Here is a 13,483-nt window from a genome sequence, read left to right as displayed (position 1 = left end):
GTATATTTTACATTATCTACTTCATAAAGCAATCACAGAAGTGTTAATCCAGCTCAGTACCTAGCACATCAGTAGGCACTCAGTATTTGTTGAATAAATTAACACAGTGAATTTAGTAAAAGAAAGAGAAGAGAAGAAAAAAAATAAAAGGAAGAAAACATTTAAGCAAAACATAATCAAATATTTGTTTAGTTCCTTATAGTTCCCAGCACTATGCTCTGTGGTTTTGAGAGCTGAAAAGAGGTAGTTACTACTTTTAAGGAATTGGTATCAGGAACCCTTTATTCTCCACATGCTTATACACAAGGCACAGACAGTGTCCAAATATAGAAATGTAGGAAGATTAATAGAGCAAGTTTCTTGTCCTCTAAGAGTTGGTAATCTAAAAAGGGAAAGCAGACAAATGGTGCATTACAGGGTGATAAATGTTTTGATGTGCACAAAGACAGGAACAAGTTTGGTAGGTTATATACACTCTGGGTGTACATGTAGAGATGAAGCAGGAGAGATAGGGAAGAGCTGAGTTATGAAAGACTTTGAATATTATACTAAAGTGATGGACTCCATCGTGTCATAGTAGGAAGTGATAGAAGCTCTGTTAGTTGTATTTGGTGTATTGGGGTTGACAGTATAGCACATTGTCATTGTAATAATGACACTAATTAGGGGACAACTTGGAAGTAGGTAAATGTCAACTCTCAGCTTTTATAGTGTTCAAGATCTCAGAGATTGCCTGATCTCAACATGCTTTTCTTCTTGAGTTCTTACTTCCAATCAGGTAACACATTTGTTCTTCATTTAATTTGGGGCTCACAGAGAATTAAAGCATCTTGAGCTCTGTGTTTATTGTCACTCATTTCTTTCTTAATGACTGCTCTCCTAGAGGCAAGCAGATTGTAAAAATCCTAACTTTAAAGTAGCAAAATTCTTTTAATATTGAGCATACTGTCATATGACAGCAGGGCAGCAAACACTGTAAGAGAAGTCTTATTCTCATAAATGGGAGGTAAGGAGAATATGAGAGGGACTAGCCTACATTGTAAAGATGGGAGACAGTTTTGGATGACCAGAATTGTGCATGACAGCACTGGGGAAAAGGGAAATGAATGGAGGACCAAAAAGAAAAGAGTTTGTAAAGGGAATTCTTAGGAGGTATTACCCCGAGTTCCATGTCTAGAAACCCTGGTGGATTTGATCTAGAATAAATGTATCCTTTAACCGTTTTTCATTTTGAACAGAGGCATAATTGTGACATGTGTTGTCTAGAACCATAGGACAGTGATTGTATTGGACTTTAGCTTGTTAGTGTCAGATTCCAAGTAGCTATGTTCAAGTTTCAGGCAGCTGAATCAGTCTGTCATCTCCATAGTATCTCCTTCAGGGAGTGGGAATTGGTTTCACCTCTTGGATTCTATCTTTGCTTATAGTAGGCATGGAAAGGAAGGTGGCCAGGAACAATCGTTTGAGTGTTTTCAAGCCTTATTTCTTTGTATTGGTACGTCTCAAAATGAAATATCTTGTAGAAGTAGTTAACTCAGAAGGGAATTGTTTTTTCTTTTAGTAGTTAGCAAGTATTTATTGAGTCTGTTTTGCCAGTCGGAGGCTGTTCGCTGTGAATGCTAACATTAGTAAAATACTGTACATCAGGTGTTAATATTAAACTGGCTCTCTCTTCTAAACACGTTTCAGTGAAGTAAAATGCCAATAATTTCAGCCATATAAATACCAGAAAAAATATGTTATTTTAGTAGAAATCATAAAGGTTTTCATAGGAGCCTTTTTTTTTTTTTTTTTTGCAGAGAACTGATTTGTCAGACTGGTCACTTTGCAGTTTTGAAAATGAATGTGTGTCCTGTTTCTTGGCACTTAATCATTACAAATGAATTCAGGTGATTTTTAATAGGTACACAATAAAATCACTGAAACTTCAATAGAAAAATAGGCAAAGAACGTTGAGTCACATACTCTACATCCATAATAATCAAGGACACACAATTTATTTTAAAAACGGTGTATCATTTGTTTTATCACAGATTGACAGGAGAATAATCAGGGCCTGAATTGATAACATAAGACAAATAATAAGCTCAAACTGCTGTAGAAATATGAGGTACGTGAGTGGCTCAGTCAGTTGAGCGTCTGACTCTTGATTTCAGCTCAGGTCACTACCTCACGGTTCTTGAGTTCGAGCCCCATGTTGGGCACTGTGCTGACAGTGTGGAGCCTGCTTGAGATCCTCTCTCTCTCTCTCTCTCTCTCTCTCTCTCTCTCTCTCTCTCTCTCTGCCCTCCCCTGCTCCCTCTCTCTCTCAAAAATAACCATTAAAAAAAAAATAGGAAATGACAACCTTTCTATCAAGTATTCGGGCATTTTTTAAAAATGTTTTATTTATTTATTTTGAGTGAGAAAGAGTGTGTGCAAGCTGGGGAAGGGGCCGAGAGAGAATCCCAAACTGGCTCCTGGCTGTCAGCTTGGAGCTGGATCTGGGGCTTATTCCACGAACTGACAATCATGACCTGAACCAAAATCAAGAGTTGGAGGCTTAACCAGCTGAGCCACCCAGGTTTCCCTGGGCATTTTTTGATTAAGAGTTTTAAAAATGTTTATACCTTTGATTCAACAATTCCATTTCTAGTAATAAATTGATGAAGATTTATATACAGATATTCTTAGTAGTATTACCTATAATGAAACAAAATTGGAAATACCCTAGAAGTCCAGCTACAGGGGATTGGTTAATTAGATTGTAATGTATACTGTAAAAATAACTAAAAAGGAAAACTGTTGGTTGTGGTTTTGTGTAGGGTGTGGTTTTATAGGTAATTGTTTTCTTCCTTGTTTGTTCACTGTATTTTTTTTAATTTTCTACTTTGAATATTTTTTAAGTGAGAAAAAATTTTAATGAGTCTAATTCCACAATTCTGAACATATGTGTGTCAAGGCTCTTTGAAAAAGGCTCTTGGTCTCTGTCTTTGTAGCACTCACTTCTGTAAGAATTGTCCTCGAAATACTACAAGAAAGAGTATGTGTATCTGTGAGACAAAGAATATTAAAATAAGGAAGGAACAAATAGTTGAGATTAAGAATAGATAATTCCCCAAATCCCTAACCATGACATAATTTTAAAATGAAAGAATTCTCCTGAACATTAGAAGTAGAAAAATAGTTACTAATTTCCAATAACATCAGTGGAAAAAAAGCAAATCTGATGTCCTATTTTTTAAAATCATTCAGCTTTTATTTTGTTTTTTAATCACAAATTGCTTATATAACAGCTTAATATTCTTCTTTGTAACACAGTCCCATAAGTAGACTGTCTTGTTTGCTTATCAGAAATTATTTTTTCTCACCTTTTTTTTTTTTTTTGTCAGCATACTTTGTTTGCTTTTAACATTGGGATTATTTTTTATTAGCATACAGGTGTTTATGTAGCCTTCTTAGTTTCATAATGTGAAACTAAAATATACTTTTTTTCTAAGTAAAGTTAGTGTTGGGGAGTTACTGAGGAATTTTTTAAAAGTATGTTGTTTCTGTTACTGCATCATCTTCTCAGGAGACTGTTTTGGTAAGAAATGATGTAATTACTATATTTGCAAACGGGCTTTATCAATTCAGCTTCCAAACAAGCATGGATATTTTGCCAATTAGATACTGTTTCATTCGTGTCATAGCATGGGTTGTACATAATAACATTAGTATAGTTTTCGTTTATACATGCTCACACCTTAATTACCATGAATTTGTAACCAGCTTTACATTAATATATCTCTACAGTGTCCTGTCTTTGATTATTAAAAAGCAGAGGTAATGTTAAATAACATCAGTAAAAGAGATAAGGACTTTTAGTGTTTCATACACTTTCCTTAGTCTTATAATGAATTCCATCTTACTGTAACTTAAGGCAGCCAGTTCCCTTTAGTAGAATATTATAACTCTTTAACACAATTACATTTGATTCTACTGTGATTATTAATGGGACCAGCTAACTTCTTTTAACAGTTTGTTTCTTTGGATTTAATTACTTGACCGTCTGTGTCCAAAAATTGGCAGATAATGTTTTCAAAAATAAATTAGAAAGCCTGTTAAAATTTTAAAATGTACTTTCTAGTTTTGTACTGTTCTGTTTTAATTTCAGTAAAAGTAATTCACTGTCTTCTTAAAAATTGGAATTGTTTTTTCCTCTGAGCCAAAATGTTCATCCACATTACCTCATTTAATCTTTACAGTAGTCCTGGGGGAGAGAGAGTTATATTTTTAGATGGGGAAACCAAGGTCCAGAAACAAATTTCCCTGAGGTCATGTAGCTAATTATCCAGGTTTTGCATAGCTGGCTCTTGAAACACTTTTGCTCTCTTCCATGTCTTCATGCTTTTCCCTAACTCCTCCGCAGTCTTGCTTGTCCTAGCTCTGTCTTCCTTGTCTGGCTACTAGCAGCAGCTCTTTAGCTGTTTATTTAACCATCCTCCACACTTCATCTTGCATAGTTGCCTTATCTGCCTAAGTCCTGTGTTTGACTCCTCTAACATTCTGGATGTATCCCATACCATTCATTTAATGCATTCCATGATAATAGGTAAGTATTCTGTGATACCTCTATATGTGTAACAAGTATTGGGTTGAATACTACATTGAGTAAAACATAGATAAGAATTAATGTTACCTAAGAATTGGTTTAACTCTTAGAAACAAGTGGTGTTTTGATCATTGATGCTAATGGAAATCTTTTTCATTGCTGTCCTTTATATAGGACTGTTTCATTTATCCTTTGTTTTATAGAACTTTTGGGGGTGTCTAAAACTTAAGTAACAGAGTTATATTTCTTTTGATTTTTTTCTCTTCAGTGGATTTAGAGTTGCCTCTGTAACACCTTTAAAGTATTTTAAGAGTGCTTTATTTGCTTACATATGGCCATTTGATTGATATTTTTTAAAACTTTAAAGGGAATTAACTTTAGATGGTTCGCTTTCTTGTGTAGTTTTGATGTTCTCATCTAGGGAGTAGCCAAGTAATTAGACTTGAGACATCACACAAGAAATAATGTGTCCTCGAATAAACTTCAGAGACTATAAAATTCTTTTTCCTTTATATTGATTTCTGGCCCTCTTCTTTCTTCTTTGTACTTGTCACATATACCCATTGTTTTCTGTTTGCCATCTTCCTCTTATCTTTTCCCAGTTATCACTGGTTTGGGCAGTTCTCCGGTTGTTCATATGTTTAAAGACCTCTCTTACTTTGTCACTCGGATATGGTCCCTTTGTTTTCTGCAGCCTGCCATTTTTTGGTTTGGGTTTATTTATTTATTTTTTTCAACGTTTATTTATTTTGGGGACAGAGAGAGACAGAGCATGAACGGGGGAGGGGCAGAGAGAGAGGGAGACACAGAATCGGAAACAGGCTCCAGGCTCTGAGCCATCAGCCCAGGGCCTGACGCGGGGCCTGAACTCACGGACCGCGAGATCGTGACCTGGCTGAAGTCGGACGCTTAACCGACTGCGCCACCCAGGCGCCCCTGGTTTGGGTTTAGACCCAGCTGCATCCTTTGCCTAAAAGGTCACCATCCACTATGTTGTGAGTGTGAACCTTGTTGGGGTGTGGTTGTGCCTTGTTGGATACATATATTAGTGTCTACTGAAACTAGCCAATCTTAAAGGCTCCCAACACACCCAGATTTAATTTCTTTACCAAACCAACAGAAACTCAATGTGACTATTTCTTTATGATGCATTATGAAGTACACCTTTATGATATAGTAGAATTTCTTAGGTTTAACTTGCTTAAAATTTATTTATCCTAAAAATTTAACTTATAAGTGTATTCATTATTATAGTTGTCCTATTTTTAAATTGCTGTAATATATAATTTTTTAAATCACCACTCTGAATTGGTTCCATTATGCCTTAGTGTACAGACAGCAGAAACGTTTACCATTAAGAATTCTCAATTACTTTAAAGTGATGTATGACATTTTTTTCAAGTGATGGAGGCCTGAGCCAGTCGCAAGATGACAGCATTGTGGGAACAAGACACTGCAGGCACAGTCTGGCTATAATGCCTATTCCTGGAACACTCTCTTCCAGCAGCCCTGATCTCCTGCAGCCTACCACCAGCATGTTGGATTTTTCTAATCCTTCAGGTAATTTTTGTTTGTGATTTTATATAGCCATATTGATTCCAAAGTGACAAATTAGATGGTTGAGACTTGTGTATCAAATAGATTTGCTTGCTTCCCTCTTCTCTTATCTCAAGGTTATGACTCACTGCAGAACTCCAAACACAACATTCATTTTGTCTTTTTGCGTAAGCTTGAGCAGTACTTGCTCCAATATAAAATAGTACATAGGAAAGAGATTACATTTAGGTATCTTTTGGTAACCCTTATCAGAACAGTGGAAAGAAAGCAAGGATGCTGCTTCTCAGCCAAGAAATAAGTTATCCATGGTGTGGAAAAGGGTAAGGGAGATTTTTTCAGTCTTGGTGGCCTCACTTCTCTTCCTTTGTGAGGTGCTGAAATGTGTTAGTAATTTTCTGGAAACTTTTTCCCCAGCACCTGAAGCTAAAATTGTTTTATTGTCATGTATTGTTAATTAGATATACTATAGCATCTTTTCATTAGTGCTTAAATTTTGGTTTTGGGTTTAAACATCATGTGGGACATCAAGTTTATTTTTATGCATCAGTTCGTGCCCAAAGACAAAAATTGTTATTTAACTGTATAATGTAAAATTTCATTACAGGGAAGAAAAACTTGAAAAATTACTTATGTATCCATCACTTGAAAGGATTTGGGATGGCTTTCAATAAAAGACACATACAGTTAAAACCAAGATGTATAATTAGGTCCAAGGAGAAGAAAGAAAAAAAAATAAATAGATCTACAAAGATTGGTGTAGTTGTGATTCAACTTCAGTTTTAATGCTGAAGGCCCTAACAGCTAGTATAAGAAAGGAAGGAAGCTTGATTACAGGAATCTCATTATTAGAAAGGAGGGAATATATAGTAAGTGTAGTAGTAAAGTTTCTGTTTTATTATAGCAACTTGAATAAAAACTCAACGTACCACAGTTTAGTGACATTCATTCTGTACATTGTTATTTGGGTCTTTAAAAATTTCATTTGCCTCTTAACTGTTGGAGGGTACAAAACTCACTAATCTGTCTTCAACACATCCTCCTCTCTACCTGTCTACCAGTGTTCTTTCTGGATCACAAATTTTAATGAGTTGTCACTCTGCTTAGGAATTCTTAATGATTTCTGAATTAGTGAAGGTTCAGTCATGAGATAGAAACCACTCCAGATATTTAATCAGAATTTAATATAAGAAATTGTTGCCAATTAACTGTTTACCTAAAATGGTAAAGAAGTAAGCACTAAGGTATCACAGAGGCAGGAAAACTGCAAAGTGGATTCATCTTCTGGTACATGAAAGAAATGCCACCACAGGGTGAAGACGTGTTGCTGGGGTAGTACAGGAAGAAAAATCCCACAAGAAAAAACATAAAGCAGGAAGTGTTTTCTTCCTCCAACCTTACAGTTGCTTTTGGTGCCCTTTTTGGCATAACCTAAGAAGGGACCAGTTGGCAAGAATGTGGTTCGCAGAATCTCAGCCCCATCGTGACAAGGCAGAGTGAATCTGTAATCTTGCAACAATAACATAGTAACTGTCTGTGTTCACTTTACACAGCATGATTGTAAACCCCCTTTTTAGCCTTCTGTCCTGCCAGTCTCCCTACTCTGACATTCTCTCCCTTTGCCACATATCTTCACAAGTGTGATTTCTTTGCCCGTGCTGTTTTGCCACCTGTCAAGTTCTCTCCCTGCATATCCGGTGAACTTTCTCTTATTCCATGATGCTGAGCTCAAATGTTACATTCTCTGGGAAGGCCATCCCTCCTTTCTGAGAAATCTTTAACGCATTTTCATTGTCTATTCTTACATTGCTTTCAAGTAGGAGCATGGGAATTTATTTTCATGTCTCTATGTGTGTCCCACAGCAATGCCTCTTACTTATACTACATTCACAAATAAAATATTTTTAAACCACCAAAACACAAACTAAGTATGCATACTTTCATAAGCTGCGTTTTTAAGGACAGATGATTTCTAAATTAAGTGATTTTTATGGCTGTGTTTTTTGTCATTGGCGTATCTAGAGGTGGGGGTGAGGAACATAAGGGAAGGTTGTAGGGAGAGGACTAAGAAAGCAGTCAGCTGGGGAGTTAGCTGGGGGAACCAAAAGAAGAGGTTGAAATTACTAAAATTTAGAAACTGTAAGCCCCTCATTGCACTGAAATTTGAAGAGAAGGTGCTACTTGGTTTGATTGCATAGTTCACTCATTGAAAACATGTTGAAAGAGCCAAAGATGCTTTGATAAAATCTATATTGAGAGGTCAGTCTGCAAAGCTCAGTCTGCAGTCTGTGTCCATACCAGCAATATAAATGAACACATATGGGGCACCTTGGTGGCTCACTCAGTTAAGCATCTGCTTCATGATTTCAGCTCAGGTCATGATTTCACTGTCATGAGATCCAGCCCCACGTTAGGGCTCCTCGCTGACCTCGCAGAGCCTACTTAGGATTCTCTCTCTCTCTCTCTCTCTCTCTCTCTCTCTCTCTCTCTGCCCCTCCGCCACTCTCTCTCAAAAAAATTTTTTTAATTACAAAAAAAAAGAATACATACAGGTATTTAACTTATAAGTTGTATTTTTTGAACCCCAAAAGGTATAACTTTATGAAAACGCTTTTATGGTGCTGTTTATATTTGTTGAATAAAATACTCCTTAGCAATTAATTTTCAAATTCAGTTCCTTAAGTTCTGCATGACAGCACTGAATTTTAGGTTAGCCGTGTACATCACATGTGTGTATTGTAGTACATGTGTGACATTGGCCAAGTCGGATTAACTTACTGTTGATTTCAGTGTGTTTATGCTGCTTGTTTAATTGTTTTTAGCAAGTTGGGTGAAAGCTACAGAACTGTTAATAGTTTGCTTTTGATTGCTGACTGTTCTGTGATTTTGCTTTGTTTTTGCTGCCTACAGCTGTTGGTTTTTACTGTAAGTATCTTGAAAACTGTGGTATTCCATTACTTAATGTTTCTGTGTAGTGTTTTATTATTTTTAAAAAGTCCCATGATACAGAATTGAATGAAGTGGGAACCAGAACTTTTCTACCCACTGATAAGCTTGCCAGTGTAGACTGGTGTGTATTCTTTTCATCATTTTCTTTGAATACATATATTTTTGGTTATAGAATCAGTATACATGCTGCTCTATAACTTGGAAACTTGTAGGGGGAATTTTTGACCTAATATTCGATGAGACCTAAAACAACTCAGGAGTGTGGCCAAGGATTGTAAAACTGGAATTTTTCTTTTTTTCTCGAGTGTGCATATGGAACTTTTTGCTTACCACTTTTTCATTTAATGGCACAAACCTTTTATTTGATTCTTTAATACTTAGTAAACTTTCAGATTCAGCGTTACATGTCTGAGTTATTTTAACTAATTTTTTATTTTAAAGCAACATAAAGTTTTTGAAAAATCAAATTGCAGAGAAAGGATAGAATATAAGTCTCCACTCCCCAGAATTAACAATTGTTCATTGATTCATTCATCCTTCCAGAAATTTGAGTGCACATAAAATGTGTTCACATTCTCTGCACCCCAAATTATACACTGTACTTTTCTTCTACTTACCCATCTCACCTGGCCATATACCTTGAATACTTTCCTGTTTCAGAATGTGTTGTTCTACCACAGTTTTTTTAACAGCTGTTGGCATTTCATTTAACCAGTCCCCTTTTGGTGGACATTTACAGTGTTGACTAAGTCTCTGTGTTTATGTATCTTTACATTTTATGTTTGCATTATTATTATATTTCAAATTTTTGTCATGTTTTGTGGAGATTTGTTTTCTCTGTTTTATATGTATATGTACATATACATATATATATATATATATATATATATATATATATATTCTGTGTGTGTGTGTACAAAATATCATCTATTTTGCCTCCTGTCCAGCAAAACTTAAAATGTTTACTGCCTTGCCCTTCATAGAACAAAAGTGCCAATTCTTGATCTATACCATTATACAACTATCTTGTGTTTTCGTAGTGAAACTCTTCACTATATAGATTTTCTTTCCTTGAACCACCACTTACTCTCTCAAGTATGAGCAGAGACTTTGTCCCATCTTATTTATTATTGTATCTTCATCATATGGAACACGGTTGACACATAACAGGCACTCCCTAAATATTTATTCACCATTTAGCAACTTAAAGTAAAATCAAAATGGGACACCTGAGTGGCTCAGTCGGTTAAGGTTCCAGCTGCAGCTCAGGTCATGATCTTGCATTTGGTGAATTCAAGCCCCTTGTCACGCTCTCTGCACGTAGCTCAGAGTCTGGAGCCTGCTTCAGATTCTTGGTCTCCCTTTCTGTTCTGCATGCACATTCTCTCTCTCTCTCTCTCTCTCTCTCTCTCTCTCTCTCTCTCTCTCTCTTCCCACTCACTCTAAGTCAAAAATAAATAAATAAACATTAAAAACATAAGATAGAATCAAGAGGCAGCCTTTTGGTTTTATTTTATCATCATCTTACCTAAAAAGGTCTCCCATTTTTACTGTAACATCAGGGTCAATACATGCTTCCCTCAAGTATCTTATTTTTTTATTTTATTCAGCAAGATTATAGTTAGCATTCTAGAAATTTTGCCTTTGGGTTGAAAGGCCAGATATTGGAGATTGCTTTTCTTAAATTTATTTACCTATTATGTAAGATTTTTTTTAAATGAACTATGAATCCTAAGACTAATAAATGCTGTCATCCACCAAGAGTCTTTTTATTTATTTATTTTTTTTTAATTTTTTTTTCAACGTTTATTTATTTTGGGGACAGAGAGAGACAGAGCATGAACGGGGGAGGGGCAGAGAGAGAGGGAGACACAGAATCAGAAACAGGCTCCAGTCTCTGAGCCATCAGCCCAGAGCCCGACGCGGGGCTCGAACTCAGGGACCGCGAGATCGTGACCTGGCTGAAGTCGGACACTCAACCGACTGCGCCACCCAGGCGCCCCACCACCAAGAGTCTTTTTAAATGTGTTTTCTCCTTACGGGGTTATATTTTTATATGCATTCTAATTTCATGCCTAAAATTTGAAATAATTAGATCATTTTTCTTGATTGAAATTTATTCTGACCTCATGTCTGCCATTCATCTGATCATTAACATTGGAATATCTGCCATGTTTAAGTATTAGGTTTGACATCTATGATGTCCCGCTGACAGCAAACATGTTGATGAAGAATATGGATATTTTTTATCTGTAACAACTCTAAAAGAGAAAAATAGGTTTACTCTGACAATGATAGCAATGCAAAGAAATGTCTTCCTCTAATCCTTTTCCAGGTAACTTTCTAGGTTGGCATTTACCACCTTGGCAAATTTATCAGGGTTTGGGTAATGGGCTGCCCTCTGGATAATCCCTTTTATGGTTCTTATTCTAGAGGTACCCATTCATAATGTCAGATCCCTTTTATGTGATTATGTCACAGTTTGGCCTTCACATGGGAAACAAATCACTTTTAAGAGAGTATGACTTTTTTTTTTTTTTTAACTGTTTAGCAAGATACACAACTCTGAGTTCCTTCCCAGAAGATGTTAATAGTATGTAGGAAACAAAAGAAGAGAAAATGAAATGTGTGCAAATTCCCACCCTCTCTTTGTGAATAAATTTCCCTAGAGAAATTAAAGTGATCAGAGCATCTCCCCCTTACCTCAGGGTTAGCCAGTCCTGCGGGCTGAAAGCTCAGTCTCCAAAGACCTAGTAAGCTGATCCAATTCTAGAGCCCCAGACAACTGAGGCCTACTTTTGTGAAGAGGACAGGAATGGGGATAATGAAACCCTTTTGTTCACTGTCTTTCTCTTAGCAAACTGCAGTTTTCATCTACTTGAAAATATTTTCTAGCCACAGGTAGAGAAGCATCTCAATTTGGGTGGATCATCAAACACTCTAACCTTAAGCCTTGTAGGTTTACAAAACCGGTGTCAGCAACACCTGAAGGATTGTCTTATTGCAAAGAAATAATGAACAAGAGGCTTTTGGTGACTCATATATTTGCATACATCAAGAAAGGCAGTTTGTTGCATCTATCTTATAAAAGAGACTTGACTGAATATATGAAGCTTTCTGCTTCCAACTTGGCAGTAGACCCAGAACATTTAGGACTCCTTTTTCCTGGAATTGTATTCATTTATGTTCAGTTGAATCTTCCAGTTGGTCATGGAAATCTGTCTCTTTTTGTGCCATTAGCCTCAGAATGTTACCTTATTCTGTGAAATTATTTTCTGCCGCATCTATTTCATTACTCTTTTCTTCCCTTTAAACAGAATTATACTTCAGATGGCCTTAAGACAAATTTGTTAAGTTTTCTTCATCTCTTAGAGTTAATAATGCAATAAGATAGTGCTAGAGAAACCATATCTACTTGAGCCACCAAACTCGCTCAACCCAATTACAGTCATTACCAAAAAAAACCCCACAAATAATATATTTTTCTTAAGAAAAAAAAAGACAATTTTGGGGTACCTGGTTTGCTCAGTTGGTTAAGCGCCGACTTCAGCTCAGGTCATGATCTCACAGTTTGTGAGTTTGAGCCCCACATCTGGCTCTCTGCTCACAGCCCAGAGCCTGAAGCCTGCTTCAGATTCTGTGTCTCCCTCTGTGTCTGCCCCCCCCCCCTCTCTCTCTCAAAAATGAATATTAGGAAAAAAATTTTTAAACAATTTTGTAACAATAATTTTAGGAAATTGGGAAATATTAATGATTAATTTTCAGATTATTTATGTTTATAATCAATATTCGGTAATATTAGGGGAAAATACACCATGTGTTCATGCTGTCAAATCACTTTTTACTTACATTGAATTATATTAAAAAGTAGCCCGGGGTCATCATATTGAACATTGTCCTGGAAGTTTTTGGCCAGTGCTGTGTAACAAGAAAAATTTTTTAAAATAAGGTAGAATGGGGAGGATAATATCATTACTTATTTGTGCATATCATATGAACATTTATCTTGAGGTAAGATTTATCTGCTGATAGCAGAAATCACAAAGGTAAAGGGGTGCCTTTGTGGCTCAGTCGGTTGAGTGTCTGTTGATTTCAGTTCAGGTCATGATCCCAGAGTCATGGGAGTGAGTCCTTTGTTGGGCTCTGCGCTGAGCATGGCTCCTGCTTGAGATTCTCTTTCTCCTCCTACCCCTTTCACCCATTGTGCTCTCTTTCTTCTTGTCTCAAACATCAAAAAATTAAAAAGAAATGACAAAGTTTGAGATTTAACCGCATGAATATTTTAAATTTCCTGTTAAATATGAAAATAGGAAAACATGTGCCACTTTATAGTAGACTGAGCGTTGTTATCTAGTATTGGCATAAATTCAGTAAGAAAGAGCATAAAGAATACCAAAAAGTATTTTT

General features: G+C 36.2%; 1 protein-coding gene across 8 annotated transcripts in view; it reads left to right on the top strand.

Moving 5' to 3' along the window:
• RAPGEF6 (Rap guanine nucleotide exchange factor 6) overlaps positions 1-13,483 on the top strand; it is a 192,166-nt gene that overhangs the window by 134,975 nt on the left and 43,708 nt on the right. For all 8 annotated transcript variants that reach the window (XM_047873242.1, XM_047873234.1, XM_047873224.1 and 5 more), the window contains one exon: positions 5,976-6,133. In XM_047873242.1, the coding sequence (XP_047729198.1) occupies positions 5,976-6,133 (158 nt within the window). The remainder of the gene's footprint in view (positions 1-5,975; positions 6,134-13,483) is intronic.

The sequence above is a fragment of the Prionailurus viverrinus genome, chromosome A1 (genome assembly GCF_022837055.1).
Source record: "Prionailurus viverrinus isolate Anna chromosome A1, UM_Priviv_1.0, whole genome shotgun sequence".
NCBI lineage: Eukaryota > Metazoa > Chordata > Mammalia > Carnivora > Felidae > Prionailurus > Prionailurus viverrinus.
Note: the sequence above shows the minus strand (reverse complement) of the source record. Positions and strands in the feature narration are given on the sequence as shown.